At 43.6% G+C, this 27,037-nt stretch overlaps 3 protein-coding genes across 7 annotated transcripts in view; 2 read left to right on the top strand and 1 right to left on the bottom strand.

Annotated features, from left to right (window-relative positions):
• Positions 1-8,477, top strand: part of EGLN1 (egl-9 family hypoxia inducible factor 1) — a 55,913-nt gene extending 47,436 nt beyond the window's left edge. For 3 of the 4 annotated variants that reach the window (XR_006413775.1, XM_044420442.1, XM_044420473.1), the window contains one exon: positions 254-390. The gene's annotated coding sequence lies outside the window, so the exon portion shown is untranslated. Of the gene's footprint in view, positions 1-253; positions 391-8,459 lie in introns of those variants that run through there. The other variant, XM_044420456.1, reaches the window with a different exon arrangement.
• On the bottom strand, positions 1,700-12,729 carry SPRTN (SprT-like N-terminal domain). 2 transcript variants are annotated; one of them, XM_044420419.1, is made up of 5 exons: positions 12,280-12,729; positions 10,527-10,626; positions 8,218-8,346; positions 6,675-6,933; positions 1,700-3,250 (listed from the first exon to the last, which is right to left on the bottom strand). In XM_044420419.1, the coding sequence occupies exons 1-5, from the start codon at positions 12,516-12,518 to the stop codon at positions 2,514-2,516; spliced, it is 1,464 nt and encodes a 487-aa protein (XP_044276354.1). In that variant the 5' UTR covers positions 12,519-12,729; the 3' UTR covers positions 1,700-2,513. The 2 variants fall into 2 exon arrangements, with proteins under 2 accessions (XP_044276354.1, XP_044276362.1); XM_044420427.1 differs by lacking the exon at positions 12,280-12,729 and adding an exon at positions 11,951-12,267.
• Positions 12,730-12,874: 145 nt separating this feature from the next.
• EXOC8 (exocyst complex component 8) lies at positions 12,875-17,928 on the top strand. Its single transcript, XM_044420495.1, has 2 exons — positions 12,875-14,457; positions 16,676-17,928. The coding sequence occupies exons 1-2, from the start codon at positions 12,907-12,909 to the stop codon at positions 17,282-17,284; spliced, it is 2,160 nt and encodes a 719-aa protein (XP_044276430.1). The 5' UTR covers positions 12,875-12,906; the 3' UTR covers positions 17,285-17,928.
• Positions 17,929-27,037: the final 9,109 nt, after the last annotated feature.

The raw sequence follows: 27,037 nt of genomic DNA on the forward strand, positions 1-27,037 counted from the left end.
TTTGCATATATTTCTTCACTTTTTTTAACAACCATGAGTGAACTGCAGTACTCACAGCAAGTGCTCCAAAAAGAAGCCCTGAAAAGTGGAGGGGCCAGTGTCTCTCCTTTCTAAAGTAGCTGGATTCTTAAAGTAGTACTGAAAAGGCAGTGGGCACTCCAGAGGTTTATTTCAACAAAAGTCACAGGATCATATTGACGAGGAGAAATTACTCCCTAAATTGCACCTACTTTGTCACTTTTTCTGTTTTCAGGCTTTTCAATGGACAACTTGGCAAATGGACCCAGGCAATGTGCACGAAGTAACCCTACAGAAGCTCCATGGTTTGAGAGTTGTTTAACCCTCCAACAAGCCATGCTGGATAACACAATAAACTCTAGTTGGCAGAAATTGTGTAAATCATGCCTGGCGGATTCCACGATTCACAATGAGCCACCATGGCTTGTCTTGATTGTGTGAACCAGGTCAACATGTCATGGAAGGTGGAAGTTCTCCCACAAGCTTCTGAATATTGCCACCAATCTAGTGGCTTCTAGCTCGGGAGAGGTATTACTACCAGTCTATATGACTCTAGTGTGCCCACAACTGGAGTATTGTGTTGTTTTGGGCCCCTAGTTACAGGAAGGATATAGCCAGGTTAGAGTCAGTGCAGCATAGGGCCAGAAGGTTGGTGGCTAGTTTGCAGAGGAAGCTGCATTAGGCGAGACTGAGGGAACTGGGTCTCTTCAGCCTGGAGGAGACTCAGAGGGGATATGCTGGTGACATACAGGTATGTGAGGGGATGTCACATGGAGATGGGTAGAGACCCGTTCTCCCCTGCAGAGGAAGGCAGGACACGCTCCAGTGGAGCAAAGCTCAGGGAGCCAAGGTTCCATTTGGATGCCAGGAAGCACTTCCTGACAGTCAGGACCCCGAGGGTGTGGAATGGGCTTCCACAGCGGGTGGTTGAGGCCCCATCGGTGAGGGTGTTCAAGAACAGACTAGACATGCACACGGTGGGCATGTTGTGAACAGAGCTGGCAGGGGGCGGGGGGGGGGGGGGGGTGGAGAAGAGGGGGGGGGGGGCCCCCCGGGCCGCGGTTGTTTAGACTAGATGGCCAGGGAGACCCCTCCTGACTCACTTTGTTTGTATGTTTCTAAATGAAAAATATGATTGATAAGGAACAATCTATTATAGGAAAGATTCAGAAAAGCAAACAAAGGAACATCACTTCTTCTCACTGCTAATTCCCAGCTGAAGCCACTTGAAGACCTGACACATCTCTCAAGCCCTGGGCAGTTGCTTATAGTCAGTTCCAAACCAAAAGCAGCTGCTCACCAATAACAGATCATATAGCAAGAATACAACCACAGGAACCAGGTGGGAAATACACCCGGACTGAGGCTCATTCACTTGCACATCTTCCAGCATAACATATGGCTTATTCTCTCAGTAGTGTCCTGGTGTATTTTACACAGAGTGATCAAACTGCAATCTATGGAAAACAATACATGGAAACAAATCTCACAACAGAAATGGCAGTATTTAAAGGTAGCCTGTTCTCTGGCTTGGTTTGCACAATCAGGGAAGGCAAAGAAGCCCAGGTAGCCTCTTTTCCACACACTGAGCGCACTTTTTGTACACTGCCTCATTTCTATAATTAACCATGCTAGGCATGGGTTGCCATAACCAGGATCCTAGGAGATGTAGACCAATACATCTGGAAAGCTAGCATAGCATTTATTGGAGCTAGAAAAAGAACTTGGTCACATAATGTTGTGATTTCTTGCACTATCCCAGTCCATAAAATTGGATACCATTAGTAATAGGTGACAGCGTCATACGCTCACTGTTCTTAAGAGTGGAGAGTGTCCTGAATAACTAGTTAGACAAGCAGCAGCTGCTCCAAATAGTGTTTCAATACACACACATAAACAGCTGAGGGCAGCCAGAGAAGAGTATTTTGAAGTAAGTTGTACATGTGCTGTTTTAGGGTCAGTACCATCATTTTAAAGTGTATGAGAAATTTCCAAGTGTGTGATTATAGCTGTTATTTATTGTCACAAAGTGGATAGCTTCCAAGTGATTAAAAACCAGGATAGTTTAATTTGTACTGATTTCATCCCACTGATATCAACTGTTTCAAGCGTTTATGAATTCAAGTGTTACTGGCTGGCAGATGAATATAATCTTCAAAATATAATCCTCGGAACTAAACATGTCAGAATTTTGATCATGCTAAAGGTTTAGGTTTCATTTAAAAAAATAAAGTCTATGAAAAGTCATAAATAATGTGTAATTGTTTCTTTAGAACTCAGATACCTTTTCTAGCCATAAGAAATATGTGTATCTCCAAAGCTGTTTGCTTCCATCTTACTAAGTAGTTATTCACTGCACTTTTATACTAGCAATCTTAGATCCACTTCAATAGGATGATATCATACATATTTACTTTCCGCAGATATAAAATCACAAAACATTAAACACTTAGACAAACCCTGAGCAAAGCAGTATTTTTAAGATAAAATGCACATTAGGAGTTTCCTAGACAGGAATCTAGGTGTTCATTAATTTTAGCTTCCAAAACCTCAGAATGGCAGACAGGGCAGCAAACCCTTTTGCCCTGATGACTGACAGGAGCAGCCAAACTTTCTGAAACTGTTGATTTGGCCTTGCTTTTCATAGAAAGGCTAGTACATTCTGGATCTTTTTTCTTGATAAAATAGTTTTCAAAGGCGACTGAGTCTTCCATTCTTGCCCGCTTTGGTGGTCCACCATTGGGCATGCCACTACTTCCTTGAGATGCAGTCTGAGACCTTTGAGTCAGTGTAACTGGATCAGAAATGCTTTTTTCTATTGTCCTCTTTGCTGGTGAATTCCATGTATATGAAGGGCTTGAAACTGATCTCATTCCATGAAATGAACTGTTTTTAATTGGTGAGCCATTAACATTAGTGTAAGCTTTTTTGTTAGCAACTGAAACCTTAGGAAGCATGATTCTGGAAGCAAAGTTATTCTTATCCCCATCATAAGAAAACTGAGGTGAAACATTTACATTTGAAACATTTTGTTCAAATTCTAGTTCACCCTTAGGGTTTGTTCTAGACAAGCCAGCTGGTAAATGATGCTGTGATCTGAGCAGTTCTCTGTTCTTGTGCTTGCTTGCATCTGAGGTTCTCTCCAATGAGGTCAAACTGCTTTTTCCTCCAAGAACATATCCTTTTCCACTGAAAGGAATAATGTTTTGTATAGTATGGTCATGAGCTCTTCCTGCAAATAAAACAGAATTAACTTTTAATGCGAATACTTATTTTCAGCTATTGCAATCATGCACAATGATTAACTATTATGTGAACTAAGTTCACATTATCAGATGTAAGTAGCACACTCCTTCAGTGTGTGTGTGTGTGTGTGTGTGTGTGTGTGTGTGTGTGTGTGTACAATCAGCACAAGCTGAATAAACCCAAACAGCTTTTGGAGTAGATAGAGCTATTAAATCTAGAGGAGGCAGAAATTTGCCACATTTCAGAGAACACTGAAGGCAATTTACACACCAGTTTCCTGTGTGTAGTAATGGGGAAAATGGGGCATGTGGCTTTCAATTGCATTTAAGTCACAAAATGAACTCTTATGGAGTGGAGTTATGTAGAGTGGAAATTCTGCAATTCCCAGATTCTCTTCATAACACCAAACCACAATCTTTATTTATGGGGAATTTGATTTTGTTAATCTTTTGTAAGCCATCTAAGACACTGCGGTGGAAACGTTTTAAAGTAAAATAAAAAACCCAGATGTTCAAATGGTTTATCAATAAAACATAAAAACATTATATCAGGGCTGTTAAGTTGGTACATAAAACCTTTGCATCCGACTCCTCAATCTGTGGTACCTTCGACTCAGACTCCTTTATTTATATAACAGTATCACCAATTGGAATTAAGATTACTGGAAGAAATATCAACAACCTCAGATATGCAGATGATACCACTCTCATGGCAGAAAGTGAAGAGACACTAAAGAGCCTCTTGATGTGGGTGAAGGAGGAGAGTGCAAAAGTTGGCTTGAAACTCAACATTAAGAAAACTAAGATCATGGCATTCGGTCCTCTCACTTCCTGGCAAATAGATGGGGAAGAAATGGAGGCAGTGACAGATTTTATTTTCTTGGGTTCCAAGATCACCGCAGATGGGGACTGCAGCCAAGAAATTTAAAGATGCTTGCTCCTGGGGAGGAAAGCTATGGCAAATCTAGACAGCATACTAAAAAGCAGACATCACCCTGCCAACAAAAGTGCGTATAGTCAAGGCTATGGTTTTCCCAGTTGCAATGTATGGCTATGAAAGTTGGACCATAGGAAGGCTGAGCACCAAAGGATTGAGGCCTTTGAATTGTGGTGCTGGAGGAGACTCCTGAGAGTCCCTTGGACTGCAAGGCGATCAAACCAGTCAGTTTTAGAGGAGATCAACCCAGACTGCTCTTTAGAAGGCCAGATCCTGAAGATGAAACTCAAATACTTTGGCCACCTAATGAGAAGGAAGGACTCCCTGGAGAAGAGCCTAATTGCTGGAAACAATAGACGGCAAAAGAAGAAGGGGACGGCAGAGGATGAGGTGGCTAGATGGAGTCACTGAGGCAGTTGGTGTGAGCTTAGGTGGACTCTGGGGGATGGTGGAGGACAGGAAAGCCTGGAGGAATGTTGTCCATGGGGTTGCGATGGGTCGGACAAGACTTCACGACTAACAACAACAACAGAAATATGCTAATTATTCACTGCCAATGTGAAACTACTGATTTTTGCAAAACATGCCTTTTCACAATCATCTTCTATAATACACTGACACTCATAATAGTTTCCATCTGCTATTATTGTAAAATGTTCAAAAACAGCTTTTTGCCATTGTGATTTTTTTTCTTGGCACTGCTTTCAGTACTATATGAAATTAAAATACAGTGGTACCTTGGCTCATGAACTTAATCCGTTCCATGACTCTGGTTGCAACCCAAATTGGTCGTGAGCCAAGTCAAATTTCCGCGTACGGTTCAATGTAAACAAGGTTAATCCGTTCTGTAACTATTTTTTTAATCACAAAAATATGAAGCAAAGTGACAAAGACCAACAAAGGTCGCAACCATCTACCCCCCTGCCCCCAGCATGACCACGATTGCACCCATGTTCCCTGCACAGGCGTGACCACGAGCATGACCATGAACGGGTGCGCTCACACTCGGGCAGGGAAGATGGGTGCGATCACGACCATCTCCCCCCTGAGCATGACCGTGATCGCACCCATGCAGGGAAGATGGGTGCGATGGCGATTGTTACCCAATGCGGAGTTCACGACCTGAGGAAATTTTTTTCTGAAATTTCAGTCTGTGACCCAATTTGGTAGTGAACTGAGGCCTCTGTGAGCTGAGGTACCACTGTATATCCTGAAAATATAACCTGAAAAAAGATTACTCAAATTATTATATGTGTGACATAAGAAATTTTAACATATTTATATTATGATTTAAAATATTTGGGAATCAGTACATTTTTACCAACTTCAACCCTGACTCTGGCAACCCAATGATTGCTTTCGATTCCAACTCCATAGCCCCACATTATATCGAGGCTTCCAACAGATTCGAGCTCGTATTGATTAATCAGTGCAGCAGTAATGCAGTATTCCAATTCAGACATCCTGGCTTGCCTCCTAAGTAGCATCAGCAAAAGAAAGCTCACACAAAGATTTCTCATTCCCTTCTCCCCAATCCCAAACAGCCTTTCTGGAGGTGTAAGAAACCCTCCTGAACTTTGAAGGCTTGGGCGCTGGACAGCTTGGAAAGCAACTGCTCCAAACTGAGCAAAGATTCCTTGTGATTTTCAGAAACTGCACCTTCCCGCCACACCACTTGCTCTCCATCTCTCACTGCTCAGAAGGGCAACTCAACCCTTTGTAGACAATTGGGGGGTCACAGAGGGTAAAGGAGGGGACACGAAAGTCTATTTGTACACATTTTCTTTTGCTCACACTACTTAGGATCCAAGGCATTCTTAGTGCCACTTAAACAGAAGTCAGACACATCTAGAAAATCAATACTCAGGAACTTCCCATTTATACAAAAACAAAGTCATATATACACGGAAAACATTAATCAGTATTATTATACTATCTCTAGAAGGAATAGCCACTGAGAAAAATCTTAACCACTTTCTTAGTTAATTCTGACCTGGTTTAAACATAACATTAATTAGTGGTTTCTTGCACCACCCAAGGTTTGTCTGGCATAAGATTGAAGAAAGTGCAGTTTATTTTCTTAGTCCCTCAATATTTGTTTCCTTCCTTCACCTCCTCCCTCCCGAAGTCCTAAATGCCTTTGCAGCACTGTAGTGAGTGACAGAATGTGGAGTAGTTTGTTTTTGTCATTCTCACTCACTGCCTTTGTAGCCTGGTGAAACAACCCATGCTTCTGGGTTCACACATAACCCATAGTTTATGCAACCAAAGGTTTACAACCCAACAACAAAGCATGGGTTCTCCATTATTGCAGCTAGGTTCATATAAGATGACAACCCAACATCCAGCAAGCCATATCATGGATTAGCTTTATGTGCCAACACACCAGCTACTATATCTACTGCTATGGGCATGGTTAAGTACATAATACTCTTGATATTCAGCTGGGAAAGAACAAAACAAGATACATGTACCTTTGTCATCAGCTAGAATTTTTGCTTGTTGGTTCTTCTCTTTGTTTTTCTTTGAGTAATTCTCTGGCTCTTTGATCTTGGTGAATGTACCCCCACAGGTTTGTTGGTGCTCAGACCACCAAAAGTCATTTGCGGAAGGTGCCCTATTCATTGCACGCTTCACATAGCCAAAATATGGCTTTCTGTATTGACATGGGCCATTGCAACGCCACCAGTGCTGGCGGTAGGAATCCACTTCATCATGAAACTCATGGTAGATCTAACATTAACAAACAAACAAAAAAGTCACAACATTCAAATATAGAACATTTATCTTCATTTGTGTTACTCAATAGACACTGGAGTGATCCAAGTGAGCACACAGCTCTCAGGCCAACAAACTGCAGTGAAGCCATTGATTTTGCACTGAAAAATTACTGAAGTCAAGATACCAACCTGCTCAACTTGCTTGTCACCATATTTTAAATTGAGTGATTTATATGAAATATCTCCTCTCAGCCCCTTTACATCCTGAGAGGAGTTTCCATTTACAAGTTAAACGATTCAACATTAAATCCAGCTTCCAGCTGAGAAATAGGATTTCCTATTGGTCTTCTCCCCCATCTAGCCCCACCCTCAAAATTTGCTCTGGAAGATTGACAACATCTCTAGAGCATGGTGAGACACACACAGGAGGGGAAATTGATTCTGCCAACAGTTTCTGTTCTGTTGATGGGCAGGCAGGTTTGGATACAACCCAAAGCACAATCTTAAGAAACTGGTGTCTCCAAGCAAGTTTCTTTCCATTAGTGAGGCATTCTGAAGAATCCTAATTTCTTTCAGCTCCACCTTTACATAGCCACCAGTGCCAGAACTGCAATGATATCACAACTGGGCAAAACCATGAAAGTTCAGGGCTGCTTGACAGGCATGACAGCTCAGATGGCTGCCCCTGCTGCAACAGCTCAGACTGCTTGGCCAGGCTCTTAAGGACTGCAACACTGCACTCAGTTTCATGCACTTGAATGCTAACAGTTTAAGACACTTGCACCTGCTGTTCTTCACTGATAAACTCCACAAATTCTACCCTTTCTGTGACCAAAAATAGAATTAACATTTTCATCATAAACAATATTAACTTACAATGCAATCCTATACTGGCCTACTCAGAAGTAAATTCCATTGCATTTAAGAAGGTTTACTCTCAGGCAAGTGATATAAAACTGTAGCCTTAATGTAACTTTTCCTTATAATTAAATCTTAAAAGGTGCCTTACAGGCAAACACGTCAATTTTTAATGTTCTTACCCAGGCAGCATTATGAAGGAAAAAAACTATCTGAAAAATGGGAATTCTTTAGAAAAGGTAATGTTAAGTCACTCTGGTTATCTAAGCACATTTTTTAAAAAGCTGCATGTTCAGCTACATCTTCCTTACACAACTCTGCTAAACTTTGTTATCACACTAGCCTGTGATCTGCTATCCTGACACAAAGCCTTAAAAATAAGATGTACTTGAAATATTCAGAAACTTAAAAACTACTGTCCACCTAAGGGAATACTTACCGTAATATTGGCTCCAGTTAAACGATTTATCCGATTCATGTGTTTGCAGAACTCTGGGCCATGGGAATCATGATCTTTGTCATTATTTGTGACAAACAACAGGGCATGGATCATTTCATGTAAGAGAGTCTACAATAAAACAATAACTGGATTATTAAAATGATATTATCCTAACAGATAACAATTGTTTATTACTATTACTACTATACTGTATTTACATCCCACCTTTTGCTCTTGTTTAGAAAGTGAAGGGGGCTTACGGATTTCCATTTTACCCTCACAACAACCCTGCAAGGTAGGTTAGGCTGAGAATGAGTGTCTGGTCCAAAGTCACCTAGTGAATAAGTGGGAACTTGAACCTGGAACTCCCAGGTCCTCAAACATACTCAAACCAGCACACTACAGTGTTTCTTTACATATAATTGTTGACAATCACCAGAAATAGGTCAAGTCAATTAAAAATAAACTGTAAAACCTTCTTGCATCCATTGCCTCCTTCTTCGTAACAGTTCAGACACAGTACTTCTGCTTTTATTTTAGCTAGGATCAAAATCAGTGTATAATGCAACCATAAGCACATTTTTTAGACTGTACTCAGTGTGGATACACTTTAATGATTGTGTTTCTGATTACAGTCTTAGCTAATATAACTTAACTCCAGTAAGTATTTTTGAACATTGCTTACAACCTGGGTAGTGTCTAACACTGTCCCTGCACTAACAAGAATGAGCATTAGCACAATGACAACTTTGTACTTGATACTGCAACAAATGATGTGGGACAGAAAATTTTATATCATGTTTTTATGGACAATTTTCTGTTTCATAAATATTTTAGTAGAATTAATACAAGTCAATTATAAACATAATACAAAACAAACTTGGGGAGTTTCCAATCTGTAATTAGTGCATTCAGATGATTATCTTTAAGAAATACATAAAACAACATATACACGTCATGGAAATATTCATGTCGCAGGCTGAAATGGACTAACAGTGAAAGTAAAAATGAAGGTAGTTCAGCTATCTAAATGCAAGATAGCTGAATACTAATGAAATAGATGAGTTGTTATCAGTGGATCATGGTATCAACCCTAATTCTTTGGGTTGCTGAAATTAATTGGTGTCAACTATTCTGCGTATGATTTTTCTTCTTAAAATTTCACAGTATACAAGAAATGCTTGTGATTGACTTCACAGTTTTACAAATATTCTAGTAACATTTTCCACTTATACAAATTTTGAATCAGAGTAATCACGCTTCACTTCTTCCCCTCAAATATTTCAGGACAAATACTTGTGTATTGAAACAAAATTAGTATTTTTTAATTTTATTAGATACAAATAAATTAAAAAGCTAAATGAGATCCTTCTAAGACAGAAGTAAGCAAGATGAGGCTCTCCAGTTGTTTTGGTGTAGGGTTCCCATCATTTTCCTCACCACAGGTGAGGGAAGATGAGATTTGTAGGCCGAAACTTCTGGAAGGCGACAAGCTGCCCACCCTTGGTCTAGCACATCAGGACATTATTCAATACCCATTGATTTTTTTCACAAGACACACTGGAGAAGACAATCATGCTAAGGAATGTCGAAGACAGAAGGGGAAGACCAATTATGAGATGGATTGATTCCATAAAGGAAGTCACATCCTTGAGTTTGCAAAAGCTGAACAGAGTTGTCAAGGACAGGACATTTCGAAAGGCATTCATTCACAGGGTCGCCAGGAGTTTAAGATGACCTGCTAGCATGTAACATAAACAACCAGTTTGCATTGGAAATTTTTCTGAGCACAACTGAAAACTAGTTCAAACTAGTTTCCTGGAATAGGACAAGTGGACCTTGTGGAAAAGAGTTAGCGAGATCAGAGATGCTGTGTCATGCTATTAGAATGATTTATTTCTACAGCTGGTAACTACTTGTTTTGGATATTATATATTCCACAAATATATGTTTAATCTTTTAAACTACCAGTGTAAGGCAGGTATATCTTAAGGTTGGCATATCAAAATCCATATCCTGGCTATGAAATTCACAGCTAAGACCGTGACAAGAAAGCCCTACTGTTCTCTGCAAATCAGAAGGTGGTGGCCACTGAATATTTTGGGGGATACTGGGGCAAGTTTGGACCTCTAGGAGGCAGGGCCTTGTAGAGGCCCACCACGTCTATCATATTCAGCCTTACAAATAACCACTCACAGCAACTACTGTCAAGTGATGAGGGGCTAAAAATGCTATAGAGCAAATTCCCAGCACAACCTTAGCTATTTAAAATAAGAAAACCTACTGCAGGATTTTTCTAAATACAATACCTCTACAAGATCTTTCCTTGGTCGCAATTTTAAGAGTGGTTCACTAAGTCGGATGGAGCACATTCCACCACGGCCTTCATAGCAGCAAACTCCTGCACATCTAGAATAAAAAATGCAAACAATCCAGGTTTGTTTTCTATTGGACTTTCTCTCTTCTGACATAGTACCCAGAAAGCTGCCTTATACCAGCATATACTGCCAGTACTAACATTCATGAGCTGATCACACCAACATAAAGGAAATGAAATTGCTTGGTTTTTTTTACAAAGTAAAGTACAGCATGCCTGCAGCAAATGTAGCACAACTATAACAATTCTGACTTGATAAATTTCATATAAATTTACAGCATATTACTGTAAAATGCATTTGAAAAGGCAATGTATTTGGAAATATATATTTGTTTTTATTTTTGGAAATGTAAACTGCCCAGAGAGCTCTATGGACTGTTGGTGTGGTACAGAATAATAATAGTCCTAAAATATTCTGCATTTGATAATTAGCGTCCAAGTTTCATGCACACATGAAGCAGAATGGACCATATCATTTCAGAGAAAAGTAGATATACCAAAATGTCAATATTCTTCTATTTTGTTTATTCAAATTATCTAAAGGAAAGCCAATCAAGCAGAGAACAGAGTGGAACAATCTTCACTGTGATCTACTAACTTACTTGTGGGATTCTTTTTTTTTAAATGAGGGAAAACTTTCAAAAAATCACACCTTCTTCAGTCTAAATAGCTAGTCACTCTGCCGTTTTATACTACCGATTTACAACAGTTCCAAGCATTATACAGGGTGTTTCATAAAGTAGGCAGTTTTTGAACTGTGCGGTATTTTTTTGTTTGAAGATTGTCAACACTGTTTCTATCATTTTCGTTATCTATTATCACTCCAATTATAAGACCATTTGTTGTTTTTCCATTTAGTAGCCATGGAGCGGTTCAGTATCGGGCAACGCATGCTTATTGTGAAAACTCATTACAAAAATGGGGACTGCTACCCAGAGACTGTCTGTCAACTTCGCGTGATCTTTGGACGTGACAATGCCCCTAGCGCAACAACAGTTTCGAGGTTAGTACAGAAATTTGAAGAATCTGGGTCAGTTGCAACCAGAAAATCGCCCGGTTGAAACCGTATGGGTAATCGGTGAAATCGACAGGGATGTCTGCGAAAGAGTTATCGTTAATTTCAACGATCGGATGACTGCCTGCAGAGAAAGTGGAGGTGGACATATGCTCGGTATCATTTTTCATTATTAAATCGAATTATATGTTGAATGAAGTTAAATAAAAATTTTGAATTTTGCTTGGATTTTGGCTGATTTATTGCATTTTTAAAAACTGCGTACTTTATGAAACACCCTGTACATCCCTCCTTAGGCTGTCTATAAAACGACGTCGAAGTATCATCAGCACTTGGCTCACCCTGCTTGCTAATTAGCCGTAATAAAGAGCCAGCCAATGTTTTTATTAGGACCAAGCGCACCGTGTTGTGTCTCTTGGATCGGCCCCAAGTTGGGACAGCAAGGCCTTGGGGAAAGCCCAAACTATTTGGGGTACCCCCCACCCCGGGACTTTTAGCAAATCGACTGGGAGGAGGCATGAGAGAGCCATCTTCCCGCGGTTCTTTCCCCCGACGCAGTATGGAGAAGGCACCCGTCCAAGTGCGCGTTTAGGATCGCTCCTGGAGAGCCAGCTCCGTTTCCTCAGCGGACCATCCCAAGAGCTGCACCCCGCCGCCGCCTGCACCGTACAGCGTCATGCGCGGGCTCCACTTGACCTCCACGGCCGCCAGGCGCCCCCAGAAGAGGCTCTCGTTGAACTGCAGGAAAAGGCCTCGCACGTCCGGGTTGGGATCCAGCAGCTCCCAGGATTTGTCCACTACCGAGAGCGGCAAGGGCGAGGAGGAAGCCGCCTTGCCCGCCTGGACCTCGTCGTCCTCCGCCTCCCACTCTGCCTGCAGCCGCAGCGCCAGCAAGAAGTCTCCGTCCATGGCGCCGGAAGAAGGAGCTCCACGAACGGCTCGCTCGGCCACTCGCAGCGGACTTTTCTAACTTCAGCGCGTGCTCCGAACAGTTGAGGGTCACAGGCATCCCCCTCTTCCTCCGCCCCCCATTCCCACCCCCGATTCGGTAAAGCGCTTGCACGGCGCTCCGAAACCCCGGAAGTTATTCCCGGCGTGTCCGTCTAACTTTTACGCCTCTGTGTTTGTCTCGAAGGAAACAAGCACGTCACGCAGATCGCGCTATCAACTGGCCATTCCGCGGCGCTTCTTCCGTCGCGCCGTCTATGTCGCTCTATTTTCGGCGCAGGCGCAGTGGAGTTGCTAGGGCCACGGATTTCCTCTCTGGCCCTCGGTCTCTCGTTGCTCCGGTTCGGACATGGCGCTCTCTCTGGGCGAGGTGACGGCGGCTGCCGGTGGCGGCGGCGGCAGCAGCCGTCTGAGGAGGCAGCTGGAGTCAGGGAGCTACGCGGCCGAAGAGTACGTCAAGCAGCTGTCCCAGCAGTCGGACGGGGACCGCGACTTGCAGGAACACCGGCAGCGCATCCAGGCGCTGAGTGAGGAGACGGCGCAGAGCCTCAAGCGCAACGTCTACCAGAACTACCGACAGTTCATCGAGACGGCCCGCGAGATCAGTTACCTGGAGAGCGAAATGTACCAACTCAGTCATATCCTCACCGAGCAAAAGGGCATCATGGAAGCCGTCACCCAGGCTTTGCTTCAGCAGGCCAGTGCTGCGGACGACTCGGCCCTGGGGGGCGCCCGGCGAGCTGCAGCCGATCCTCACACCAACCCCTTCCTTCCCCTTTCAGCCAAAGACTCCTCAGCCAACGAGGAGGGCCGTCACCGAACCCTTACGACTCTCCTAGAGAAAGTGGAGGGCTGCCAAGACCTGCTTCCGGAGAGTCCTGGCAAGTACCTGGTCTACAATGGGGACTTGGTGGAATATGATGCTGACCACATGGTTCATATCCAGAAAGTGCATGCTTTCCTTATGAATGACTGCCTGCTCGTGGCCACATGGCTGCCCAACCGGCGTGGGACATACCGTTATGATGCCCTCTACCCACTTGATGGTCTGGCTGTAGTCAATGTCAAGGACAACCCACCCATGAAGGATATGTTCAAGTTGCTCATGTTCCCTGAGAGTCGCATCTTCCAAGCAGAAAATGCCAAAATCAAAAAAGAGTGGCTGGAAGTGCTGGAGGAGACCAAGAGGAACCGTGCTCTCAGTGAGAAACGGAGACTGGAGCAAGAGGTCCCAACATGGGCTCCTCCCTCAACTCCCCCAGAGCCCACCAATCCTTTTGAGGAGGATGAAGAAGAGGAGACAATGCCAGAGGAAGAAACAGTGGATCTCTCCCTAGAATGGATTCAGGAGCTGCCTGAAGATCTGGATGTTTGCATTGCTCAGAGAGACTTTGAAGGGGCAGTTGACTTGTTAGATAAGCTGAATGAGTATTTGGCAGATAAACCTGTGACCCAGCTAGTCAGAGAGCTACGAGCAAAAGTGGATGAAAGAGTCGGGCAACTCACTGAGGTGCTTGTGTTTGAGCTGTCTCCTGATAGGTCTTTACGGGGCGGGCCCAGAGCTACACGTCGAGCTGTTTCCCAGCTTATCCGCCTGGGCCAGTCAACAAAGGCATGTGAACTTTTCCTTAAGAACAGAGAAGCTGCTGTTCACACAGCCATCCGCCAGCTGCGTATTGAAGGTGCCACTCTGCTGTACATTCACAAGCTCTGCCATGTCTTCTTCACCAGCTTGTTAGAGACTGCAAGGGAGTTTGAGACAGACTTTGCTGGCAACAGTGGGTGCTACTCTGCTTTTGTTGTCTGGGCTCGATCTGCTATGAGGATGTTTGTGGATGCATTTAGTAAGCAGGTGTTTTATAGTAAGGAGAGCTTATCTACTGCTGCTGAGTGTGTAAAGGTAAGAAGAAAGTGCTCTAAAGTGTCAGAGGAGCTCAAGCCATGAACTGCACTTCAAATACGCCAGGTCACAGCTTTGTCATCATTATAACTTCCCTAGTTTTCCAGATAGAACAGAGAGCTGGAAGGAAACCAGTGAATCATCTTGCCCAACTTTCTGCTCTCAATAGGCTATTTTATTTGTATATAATTAGAACAGAGAAAGGGCCATGCTTTTCAGACCAAGGGTCAATCTGCTCCAGCACTGTGTTCACACAGTGACCAAACAGCTGCTCATGGAGACCCCTACAAGCAGAACATAAGTGCAGCAGCACCCTTCTGCCCATGTTCATCAGCAACTGGTGTACATAAGGAAACTGCCTCTGATACTGAAGGTAGCACATGGTATGATTACCATTAAGTAGCCATTGATCACCTTCTCCATGAATTTGTCCAATCCCCCTTTAAAGCCATCTAGATTGGTGACTGTTACCACATCCCAAACTCCTTAATCTAAATATGAAATTACTGTGGGAGCTTTGTTGGATGCACCACTTGCTTCTTCACTTTGGCAGGAAGTTAGTTCTTTGTTAGTCCACCTGTAATGTTGAAGGGATTGTTGCATAATTCTAAGAGACACACCTGCATTTCTTGCTCTTCTAGCATTAAAAAGCTCCACCCCTTTAAGACCAGGCAGAAGAGAGCAGGCCCAGTCATATGTCCTGTCTTTGTGGTGTTGTGCTATCATTGATCTTAGCTTAAATTTATAATGCACTCTTTGCTGTGCAGGTAGGAGAGTAAGGGATGACTACTGCTTGACAAGAAAAAGTAATTTGTACTTCGTGGAATACTGTATGAAAATACCTTTAGTTGCACAAGCAGGAATGATCGCAGGCACCAACAAATGGCAATGAGGGTACAGACTAACATTGTAATGCCTGTTTTAATGTTGTGTCAATCCATAGTATGCTAATACTACCAGGAGTCTTGCATTCGGGACAGGCTGCAGTGGTAGTGATAAATTTTGAACAATTAATTTATCCTACAGCTGGATCAGGTTGCCTGGACATAATCACATCTCAGCTTGTCCAGCCACCACCAGTCTCTTACGGAAAAAATTATCTTTTGCAGGGAACAGGATGGCTTCTTAGGTTGTCTGGAAATGGCATCCTGGATACCATTGCATTTCATGCAGTGTAATATAGGCTGCCTTTTTTATGGCCAGAATTGAGGGCAGTAGTGGACATAAAGGCTGGGGCATACCTCCCTCTGCCTTGCTAGCAGGGTTCATGTCAGTGCTGGCATTGAAGGTTGTGGTCACGACCCTCTGAACTGTATCGAGACCACGGGTATTTCCCAGCTTGCCTACTAATTTCTCTTCTTTGGCCTTGGCCCACTCACAGTCCTCACCCACTATTTACTCCTAGACAAAGACTTCCTTTCTCTAGCGGCAACTATGGTGAGACATGCTCTCATTGCACAGAGTGATCCCTTCTGTGCTTCTCTTCCTGCATGGAGAAAGGGACTCCAGTGATGCCAGGGTGGGGTTTGGGAAAAAGGATGGGAAAGGCGAGCCTCACTCTTTGATCGGGTCCAGCACCAAGGGTGCCCAAAGTGACAATTTAGCCCTCTTGGCTGGATCTGTTCCCCACCCCTGCTTTACGTAAACTCGGTTGCAACTAACTTCTTCTAATATTTTCAATAAATCTTGCTAGTTGGTTAGACCTTAAGTATTTCTGCTTTAAGTTAGGAGAAGATTGAGCTCAGAAATAGACCAGAGTTGATTCCTAGTTCCTTATTTAACATAGTTGCATGAGCAGATTGGATAAAGTACTGAGATTGCCTTCAGGTTGACTGAAAATCATGCTGATATATGACAAAGGCAGCACAAAGCTTGGTTTGGGGTGCAGTGGCATTCAAATGTCAATTCTATATTTAATCTGTCTATGCACTTATTTCCGTATTGAATAAGAAGCTGGGAGCCTTTGAGTCAGGGATGTTTGCAGCATCTATGACTTAGCTTTGTACTTAACACCATGATACAGATGTTACATATTTTTCTTTCTAAAGCCCTTTTTAGTTATATTCTCATGACATAGAAAAGTTTTATGAAGAAGGGCAGATGGTAAGGTTTTTGAAAGTCTTGCTTAATTTATGTCTTGTTTTCCCCTGCTGTTTGTGATGTGAAGATAATACTTAAGGTATAATAGTAAAATTAATAATGTGCCTTGTTGTTGAAGGTGGCAAAAGAACACTGCAGCCAGCTCAGTGAGATTGGTCTCGATCTGACATTCATCATTCACGCCCTACTAGTGAAGGATATCAAAGGTGCTTTGCAGAGCTGCAAAGATATCATAATTGAGGCCACAAAGCATCGTAATTCTGAAGAGATGTGGAGGAAAATGAACCTGATGACCCCGGAAGCTCTAGGAAAGCTTAGAGAGGAGATGAGAAGCTGTGGCGTGACCAATTTCGATCAGTACACTGGTGATGACTGCTGGGTGAATCTTAGCTACACTGTTGTGGCTTTCACCAAACAGACCATGTTCTTCTTGGAGGAAGCTCTCAAACTCTACTTTCCAGAGCTGCATATGGTTTTGCTGGAAAGTCTGGTGGAGATAATCCTTGTAGCTGTCCAGCATGTTGATTACAGTTTACGGTGTGAACAGGACCCTGAAAAGAAAGCATTCATCAGGCAAAATGCATCTTTTCTTTATGAAACTGTCCTTCCTGTTGTGGAGAAGAGGTTTGAGGAAGGAGTTGGGAAACCAGCTAAGCAACTGCAAGAGCTGAGAAATGCTTCAAGACTGATGCGTGTTAATCCTGAAAGTACTACCTCTGTGGTGTGAAATGCAGTGCCTGCATCCTTCTCACATCAAATGTTTTATGTATGCCTAATATCTGTTTATATAGGTATGTGCACAAACTGTTTTTGAACTCCTCACAGCAACCTAATCCTAGAACACTAGTTTTAGCTAATTATGCCCTGAAAACAAACCGGAAGGCAAACCAAAAAAGAGAAGAATTAAAGCAAGTACAGGTTAGAAAGACACACATGACACATTCCCTCCAAAGGTCTGGTTGTGGCATTTTAGATTATGGAGGACAACTGAAGACATAATGCATTTTGCTCCAAAAGCTAATATTTAAATGAATTGTTTAAATAGAATTGGTATGATCAAGACTAATTTTTGATAAGTATTAGCTGCCTCTGTAGGAGTGGAAATGATGGGATACAGTGATTCCATTATATTGGCCTTCAGAAGAAACAGCAGTTTGGGAAACAGAAAGCATAATTTCTTCTTAGATGACTTGTAAAGAGATGTAAAAGCTACAGCAAATACTTGATCTCAAAAGGACCCAGCTTAAAATGTCTTTTGAAAATTAAACTTGACAAGATCTGGGAATTCAGTCTTTCAAGTAATTTTTTCAGTGTGTTAAGAATCATAGCAACAATAAATGCTAGTATAATTGTAAAGGACTGCAATCAAAAGTGTTTCCTGTCTGATTTGTGGAAGTTGAGAATTGGATGAGTACAAGTAACAGGAAGGGGCAATTTGTGGCAAATCATGTGTTAATTACTTATAATTGACCAGGAAGCATATAAACCACTTTCCTACGCTGTAAAAACCTCTGATCAATGTGATCAGAGATTGTCAGTGTGATGTTATAACACAAACCAGTGGGCTGTTTAGGAACTAAACCTTGTGATCTAGCAACAACCCACTAGTCCAGGTTCATATGTCATGCCAACAACTTCTGATCGTGCCAATTGGAAGTTTACAGTATATAGTAGCAGTTGATGGGTGACCCTGTGAATCATGGGTTAAATACTCCACTATTTGCCATCATGACATGTGAACCAGGTTGCAGACTTGTCAACCCAAGGAGCTCTCTGAACATAGGAACCATGCAGCCGCCTGGGGATTTTGTTGCAGGTTCACTGCAGCTTCTTGGCAACCTTAGAGCCAAGACTACTTATTCAGATTAAAAACGGGCATTGTTAATTAGGGAGATGGTGTTTAACTGGAGAAAGTTGTGATGCTGCATATACAGTAACCCCCCCCCGTTGCACCTGCTGTTACAGTTACCATGGTCTGAAAACAAGACCCAGCACACTAGAGTGTGGCCCATTCCAGGGAGTGCATCCTGCATCACATCATGAGCCTTGTATGCAGCCGCACGCCTGGTCCTGAGTCCAGCACTTGCCCTGCCCTCACTGCAGGGAGGGGGCACCCCATTCTGGGCCAGCAGTGGTGCTGCCAGAAGTGGCTGTCTGTGGAGAGACACAGCACTGCCCATGCAGGCCTCCTCCCTCTCACCCCCCCCCCCCCCCCCCGCACCATCCATGGTACAATTAGGCCACAAACCTCCAAAAACCTCCATTGAATTTTTGATGGCAAACTTGCAAATAACCGAATTCCCAAAAGTTAAACCTGCAAAAGTTGAAGTTCAACTATATATACTGTCCACTACTATCCGTGGTTTCAGGGATCCACCTGGGGGGCATATCCCCGGCGGATAGGGGGGTCCTACCATACTGTCCCCATATATGCCCTTTGGACATCCACTAATGGTGTTAAATTGATCTAAGAGCTTCAACTTTGGGGAGGTTTAGAAATGAAATATAATAATACAATCAAGTAAAGGTAAATAAACTCTCATATAAGTTGAGTGTCTGCTTGTATAATCAAAAGGGAGGTTGGATTGAAAACATAAACGAAATGGAGACTAGATTTACATGTTCCCAAACAAGTCCGATATAGGGAGCCCTGGAGATTTCACAGTGTGAAGAACTGTCCATTTGCTATCCGGTAGTGAAGGTTGAAACAAGGGATTGAGAAGTGGCCTTGTGTAAGTAGCAAAATGCTCTTCAGGTTACCACAAGCGGAAACCAGAGTGCAGGTGTGCATGGGATTTAGAGTGGAAATGTGTAAATGCTGCAGCTAGGACCGACTTGTAGCAGCCTGTTTGGTAAGCCTGCACTCAGTTACTTGGACCCAGGTTCCTTTTGGCCACAGGAGCATTGCCTATCCACAGTTCTGCTCACATGCTCACTCTGGCAGAAAGCAAAGAGTGGTGGTTAGCTTTTCTTTTTGCATTCTTCAGAACTGCCTCCTTCACTGTTCCTGGAGATCTCCCAATCCTCTGGAGCAATCCTCCCAATCCTTTTTTTGTGTCCAGTGCAGCAGGGAGATCTGCAGAGAATGGAGGGAAGATCACCTTGTCACCTGTCCTGTCAGTGGAAGTGCTCTAATGAATTGGAATCCTTCATCAGTCAAACAGAAGCCTTCCATTCTTAAAAGAATGACTGCAGATCCAACCCAACGTGATTATGGCTTGTTCAGACAACACAACAAGCCATTGCAAATTTTTTACCATTGTTGGTTGGTCATGTCGTCGAAACCTAGTGGTATTTCTCCATGGTAAGTTTAGCTTGAGAAACCACAATAAGAAACAACTATTTGTCTTTTGGTTTTTATACCACCATGGCTTGTGTTACCTGAACCTAGGATCCTGATTTCTGCAGTCCTGGTATGCATCTCCCAGAGTCCTCTGGAAAGATCAGCCACTTTAGGACCCACTCTAGCCATCCAGCCTCTATGAGTCTGTGAGGAAGAGGCGGGTGACATGGACGATGGGTGATACACCTTGGGATTGAATTTCAGACACTGTGGCTGATGAGATATCTGTCAGCACTGAGTAGACTAGGTGGGGAGGATGGAAACCACAGCAACAGAAACCACTTGATCAGCTGTCAGGTCGTCATGGTAAAAACCCGTGAACCACAGGAACATAGAAACAGAGCGAGTCAGAAGGGGCCTCCCGGGCCATCTAGTCTGCAGCATTGCTTGTTGTATTGTGTGAACACAGCCCACGTATAAAGTGGATAAAAGGGCCTGTCTTTTGCTTTTCAAGAGTTGATGGGGTTAGGTCTGCAAGTCTTATACTGCCCACTGTATAGTGAAATCCTGTATATTGGGATTATCTCATTGACACTGAACCAGAATCGATTGACTCCAAGGGACAAGTTCCAATTGGCTACAACAGCCTTATAGTCAGTTTTCTTAACTAAGGTGTAAAATGAAATGTGTCAATGTTGAAAGTATTAAAGACTTTGACTCATATTTGTAGCCTTGACATATCCATATAGAGATTCGTTGCCTTGAGTCATGAGAACAGGTTGCACCTTTGAAACAGTGAGAGCAGGAAGAGAACTGTGTAAGCCACTTCGAGTTCATTGTAAGAAAAAGCAGGATATAAATCTAATAAGATTAATAAATAAACATTACAGTATGAGAGTACTGGTAACTTGCTCCAGAAAAAGAGATGGAGTGATACATCTCATTCTTGCCCCATATTCCAGAAAAGTCTGGTCTGCATAATGCATAGTCTTCTGGGCAGAATCACAGTTTGTAAATGGGTGAGACAATCTTGTCTCTGCAGCTATGGCTTGGGGCAGCCACGCTCATGTCAGCGTAGCTTGTTTCTTTTTTGCTCTAAAGGAGCACTGATGTAACAAAATGTTTGGAGTGTGCCCGCTCAAGTATGCTGTGATTGCATGTGTGCATTTATGCCAGAGCTGAAGGGTAAAATTGTATAACTATTTGGACAAAAAATTGTGGTGATCCAGAAGTCTCTTGCAGTGGTTATGAATATCCCTTACACACAGGAGAAAATATCCTCCAGAAGCCTCATGCAACCTAAGAATCTGCCAGTGAATGAACAACTAAAGAGCAATTCTGGGTAACTGAACAACATTAATTAGTCTTGGTGTTTCCTAATTTATGATTCTGTTTATGCCATGCCCAAAGCTGTATGGAGGCCAAATTCTTTATGAATAAGAACAATATCTATGAGTATTTAAACTTGCAGACGGGGGTACAGTTGATTATTATTTTTTGAATACGTTTTATTCTTAATATATACCTAAGCAAAAAAAAAACCCCTAAAAAGCATCAGTAATCGATAACAGCAGACCTACTGTGTCAGCCCCCCACATTTTTTCTTTTTATGTTAAACTATAAACATATTTAAGTCTATGCATAGTCCCGTTTCGCTAGCCAATGATAAAAAGAGTCCCAGGTTTGATAGAAGCCTGTATCTTCTTTCTCCTTCAGAGACAAGAGGGTACAGTTGATTATTAATACCATAACTGGATTAAAACGTGCCCTATACATCTTTAGAATTACGTGGGGGAGGTTCCAGTTTGTGTATGTACACAATCAAGTTCGGAGAAATGATCTGCTTTTAGTAGGTGAGTTGAACCCTCAGTTCTATTTAGGCTATACACAGAAAAGTATATTCCCACCCTTATGGTGAGGGTGTACAGCTCAGGTGCATGCATGTTCAGGTTCAGTTCCTGGCATCTATGCTGAAAAAGTGCGAAAAGACATCTGTGTGGGACCTTGGAAAGCTACTCCAGTCACAGTAGGCAGTAGAGGGCTAAGTGAAGCAAGAACATGGCAGGATAAGGCAGCTGCTTATGGAGCAATCAGACCCTGCCATGAGGTATGAAAAAGTTTGTTTATGCAGGAATGTTCACAGCACCTGATGCACATGCATGGGTATTTGGTAAAAAGCGTAATCGCAGTCTGCCATAATTACCAGGCAAAGCCCTGCAGACAGAGCAGAGGCCTGCTTGTACAATACTTCTACCCCCAGATTCGCTTTAACCACCCAGAGGATGCCCCATCAACCCAACTTCATCTCCCACCCTGTATTCAGCATCTTCCATTCTGCCATTAGAAATGGTGAGGCGCTGCATAGTAATGCCTGGCTCTTCTCTCAGGTAGGAGACACAGTTCACTTCTGTACAGGCCCCCACACACATCTGCTGTCTGGAGAGGCAGGAGAGCTTAAACAAAATTTCCGTTCTGGAGATTCCACTAGCTTAGATAAAGCTTTACTAAAGAAATAGATACACTCACGGAGGCTAACAGTGCAATCTTAGGCATGCCTACTTGGAAGTAATCCCCATGGTGTGCAACGGCACTTACTGTCACGTAAGTGTGCGTAGGACTGCAGTCAAGGTCTGCCAGTTGTTCTGAGCTCAGTGGCACTTCCTGGCTCCAAAGCAGTATAACCCTAAATTGCAGCCGCTAGAGATGAACCATGGGAAAGGCCCACCATAATTCCCGGTGTGTGAGCTTCCAAAGGCGAACTGGCAAAAGAACTAGCTGGATATGGATGACATGGATATCTGCGTGATCCAGCATAGCAATTCCCATGCTCTTAGGGAGTGGTCTGATGGAAACTAGGCATGGACTGAGCAGCTGTAGGATGTGGGAGACTCCTTCTTTCAACATCAGAGATAGCTCTCCAGCCTCAGGAGTGAAAGACCTGCCCCCCCCCCCCCAAGATCTTCATAGCATCTGGGGAAAGAAGGGCACTAGCTGCTCTCTGAAGTCAGAGAAGTAACCTTGGAGAGAGGAAAGGGAGTGATCATTTGGGTAGGGAGGGGAGAAGACCCAGGAGTCCAGGATAAGAATGATGCTGCGGCCTCTCCAGTCTCCTTCCCTGCCCCCCTCAGAAGTGCCGGTGCTAGTTGGACAAAAATGCCCATCTTCTGGAAAATGCAGAATGTGAGGATGGGCAGGCAAAGGTCTCCTCTCCCAGTCCTCACAGCCTGCATTGGAGGATTGGAAAGCTTCAGGATCAGGAGCTTCTGATCATCAAGGTACAAGCCTGTCAGTTGCACCCTTAGAAATAAATGCTGTGCTACTTGCCAGATGAAGGGTGCTAAGCAAACACTGCCAGGGTAATGGGGACAGACTCAGCACCAGGACAATCCAACAAGCTGGAGGCAACAATCGTTCATGACTTCAGTTTCCAGCTAATAAGTAGGACAGCCGCACTCTGTGTATGAATCTTCATTGGACTCTTTAATTGTATTTGCATTTCTCACTGAAGCTTGAAATGGCACATTAAATGCTTATAGAAGTAAAGCCACAACTTCCAGATGATGGAAATTAGCTGTGCCTCTCATTTATGTTCCCATCACTTATTCATTTATTTGATCAGCATAATTGCTTAGAGGAACAGTTAACTGGAAGGAGACACATATTTGCCTTCTCTTTCTAGGAGAAGATGCTTGCTGAATGTTTTGCTGCAGGGCAGGACATCAGTTCTAATATTTCTGACAACTCTGGAAAAAAGGAATGGATTTTTTTTTCATCATTTGAGTTATACAGTAAATGGGGAGAAACACAGCCAATTTTTAAAACTAGTCTCTTTTCCTGCCTTCCAAAAACCAGCAAGCAAACAAAGAATGGATCTCATATTCAGGATGCAAACTGCAAAAACTATTTGCATGTTTACCCAATGATTAAATATGTCTGATAACAATGATGCACTATTTTTGCTTCATAACCTGTCCCTAAATTGTTTCAGATTATGATGCATGGATAATTTTAAAAGGAAAAGCCTTGCTTTGATTTTGGCTAAACATTTTGTCATGTCTTGAATATGGGTGTAAGGCCTCCATGTCCTTAAATCTATGGGTGCTGATCCTCTTTCAGTCAAGGGCCAAATTCAGTGTCAGAAAAGTTTTGGGGGCCCACATTCTAGCAGATGGTGGGGCTACAGGCAAACGGGAACAGGCCCACAGGCAAATGGGCAGGCCCAAATCCCAAGACACTGCAGTTCAGCCTAAAGTTATTTTTTGTGAGTAACTGAGGGGTTTTCTACATGAAGCTGGCAATCACTGTGTCTGTTTTCAGTTTTGGCTTGGTGCTGAACTCAATGCAAAGAGCTCTTCCTTTCCTGCTTTTCTGCTACATCACTTCTAGGTAGGACTGTGCTATAGCAGAGTAGCTGAAATACACAAGGAGAAACCTCACCACTTCCAACCCTAACCCTAATCCCCATTTCTCCCTCTTCTAAGGAACCCTAGGAAAGCGCTCAGAAAAAACAAGTATATCTGGAGGATCATGCAAGGAATCACAAGTGTGCAATAAATGCCTCACGTAGAAAAGTTCTACACTCTAGTAGAGGTGTTTCTACCTTCTAGAGTGGGGATAAATAGGAATGTGAGGAAAGGAGAACCCAAGAACACTGGGTTTGGCCTCTCAGCCTGAGTTTCAATTTCTTTGGTTTAACTGCATTAGGCCCAGCCATTGTTTCCCCAAAAGCTCTCAGTCTGGGACACAATGGTTTCCTTGAAGCTAAACTACTGGTGAAACTATTATATTAGGAAAATTAGGAAGCAGAGAAGCCCAGTAAAACTGAGGCTTCCCATCATGTTGCCATTAAAACAACAATCCCTTCACACATTCATTTTTAATGCATTCAGTTTGTGTTCTGGAATATCTGGCTGTGATCTAGAGGCAGCCCAGCCATTAGAGAGAGCGCTTGGATGGCAGATGCAGGGGTCAGGGGAGCAGTAGGGAGATACTGGAGGAAAGGAATTGTGTGTGTTATATGGCTGACCCAGTATCCTAAGGTGACTCCAGTGCAGTGAAAGACACTGTCCCTATTCCAGTCATAGAAAGGGGACGTGGGCATCACTGGGTTCTTTGCCTCTGGCAGCAAAACATCATGGGCTGGTCCTGCTGTGAGACACCCACTCCTAGAGAAGATGTTCAGAAGGAAATAAAGGAAAGGAACTCCATGGACACAATAGAGACTTGGTATGTAGGGGGCATTTCTGAATATGTGACCAAGAGGGAAATTAGAGACTGGCCAGACAAAGATGGAAACACTGCAGTAACATTTGCACTTTCCTTAAAGCTTCCAGGGGTGGTTCCTCACAACATAGGAGTTTCTCTGGCTACTGGCTGCCCTGCGAGGCCCGCTGCAGGAATAGCTGCTGCTCCTCCACATGCATAGGCTTTACGTTTGGCAAGTTTGGTGCACAACTCTCAAAATTATGGCTTTTTAAAGCACTGCTAAACATAAAGGGTAGTTGTAAAATAAAAAAGAGAAATGTAATCTATCTAAATCTGTACATTACAATCTGGACAGCAGAAAACTGTGGGAAAATTGTGATCTGTTAAAACTGTCAGCCAGGAGCCTGATGGGTTTAGGGCTAGGGTTTTTCTTTCTTCTTGTTAGGTCTTTTCAATGTATTTCGATGTATTTTAATGCTGTTTGAATGTTTTTAATGCTCTAAATGCTGTTTTATGTATTGTTTTTATATCCTGTTGTGAACCACCCAGAGAGCTTTGGCTATGAGCAGTATGCATATGGTGGTGATGGTGGTGGTGATCATGAAGACGTGCTGCGTGTGTTGCAAGGATAAATTTAAGCTCAGAATATACAGGGGTAGACTACACATGAGGAGCCTAACTACAAGAGGCTTATTCTGAAAGCTTGATCCTTCCCCCAAAACAACAGTTTCACGTAGTGTCAGAGATGCTCCTCACTTCACATAGCATCACTGTGGACGTCACCTGTTTTTAAGCACCTATGAGTGGCCGGAAGCATCAGCACCGGCTGATATGGGTGCAATACTTCAGTCTGTGCAGCAGGTGGCAGCATTGCCCCTCTGAAATGAAGCAGCCTGGCAAGCAATAAAGGCAATGCTTTATGTCCCCCTGAAACGGAGAGGACACTCAGGTGTTAATCTTTCTTGGGCGTTATAGAATTAAAACTAGTGGTACCGCTTTCGCAGCAGCACTTGTAATGTGGCGTGTCATTCCCAATGACTGGGGTGCTGGAAGTTGTAATCCAGTAAATCCCGAGGGCTGCAGGTTGGGAAGGGTGAGCCTTCCTATGACGCTGCCATGTGCCAAGCGAGGCAGCAGGTGTCCCGCTTACCAGGGGGCTTCATTCAACGGTCCCATCAGAGCTCCTGAAACTGTGACTGCATCCTATTGCCTCCTTTCAGCCAGCCAGATGGCATCTGGAATCTGCTTGCTCCAGCTGGGGCACCCTCCAGCACTTGGCTCAGATGCCACATGCTGTGGGGCTCCTACTCCACTGTCAGAAGGGAAGTTCTGCAGGGACTCCAGCCCCTGGTGAATCCCTGCTGCCTGCACCGTGAGCTCTACCCACGTACTTCATGTGTCAAGTCTGTGTGCCGCTAACAGGGAGGGTCCGAATGAGTTAGACCACCAGGTCTTCTGGCTGAGTAACGCCTACTCCTGACCTGCAACAGTCCTTCCAGGGGTTCAGACAGGAGCCTTTCTCTGTCCGGCTGGAGCTGCCAGGGCCTGAACCTGTGTCTTCTTGCATGCCACGCAAGTGCCCTGCCACACAGCCATGGCCCCTCTTTCCTAGGTGACGAGGGGCCTGGTTTGCCCAGAGAGCGGTTAATAAGCCACAAAGGCCTGTTCACAACCTGGGCCTGCCATGGGGAGGTTGGCTGGCATAATGAATCAGGGCATGTGACATGTGTGAACCTGGTAGCCAGGGTGACTCACTGTGGCCACAATAACCCTGAAGTAAGCCATGCAGTGGCTGCTGGGATGTTCCTGTATGTATAGCTAGCGTCAGTGCTTTTTTTGTAAAAAAAAAAAAAAAAAAAGGTGCTGGAACTCACGTCGCCGCCGGCAGTAAGCACTGAGCGCGCGACCACACACACCAATCCCAAGCCGACCAGTGTCCCAAGCCCAGCGGCATGGACACAAAAGCAGCCCGCAGGCACTACACTATGTTAA

The sequence above is a fragment of the Varanus komodoensis genome, unplaced genomic scaffold, assembly GCF_004798865.1.
Source record: "Varanus komodoensis strain SLA01 unplaced genomic scaffold, ASM479886v1 scaffold1, whole genome shotgun sequence".
Classification (NCBI taxonomy): domain Eukaryota; kingdom Metazoa; phylum Chordata; class Lepidosauria; order Squamata; family Varanidae; genus Varanus; species Varanus komodoensis.

Bases quoted from the DNA above. Each gene is read 5' to 3' on its own strand.
- EXOC8 (XM_044420495.1), top strand. From the start codon at position 12,907: ATGGCGCTCTCTCTGGGCGAGGTGACGGCGGCTGCCGGTGGCGGCGGC. The intron at 14,458-16,675 runs GTAAGAAGAAAG...TTGTTGTTGAAG, and splicing joins CTGCTGCTGAGTGTGTAAAG to GTGGCAAAAGAACACTGCAG.
- SPRTN (XM_044420419.1), bottom strand. From the start codon at position 12,518: ATGGACGGAGACTTCTTGCTGGCGCTGCGGCTGCAGGCAGAGTGGGAG. The intron at 8,347-10,526 runs GTATTGTATTTA...GTTTTATTGTAG, and splicing joins CAAGGAAAGATCTTGTAGAG to ACTCTCTTACATGAAATGAT. The intron at 3,251-6,674 runs GTACATGTATCT...TTTTATTTGCAG, and splicing joins AATTCTAGCTGATGACAAAG to GAAGAGCTCATGACCATACT.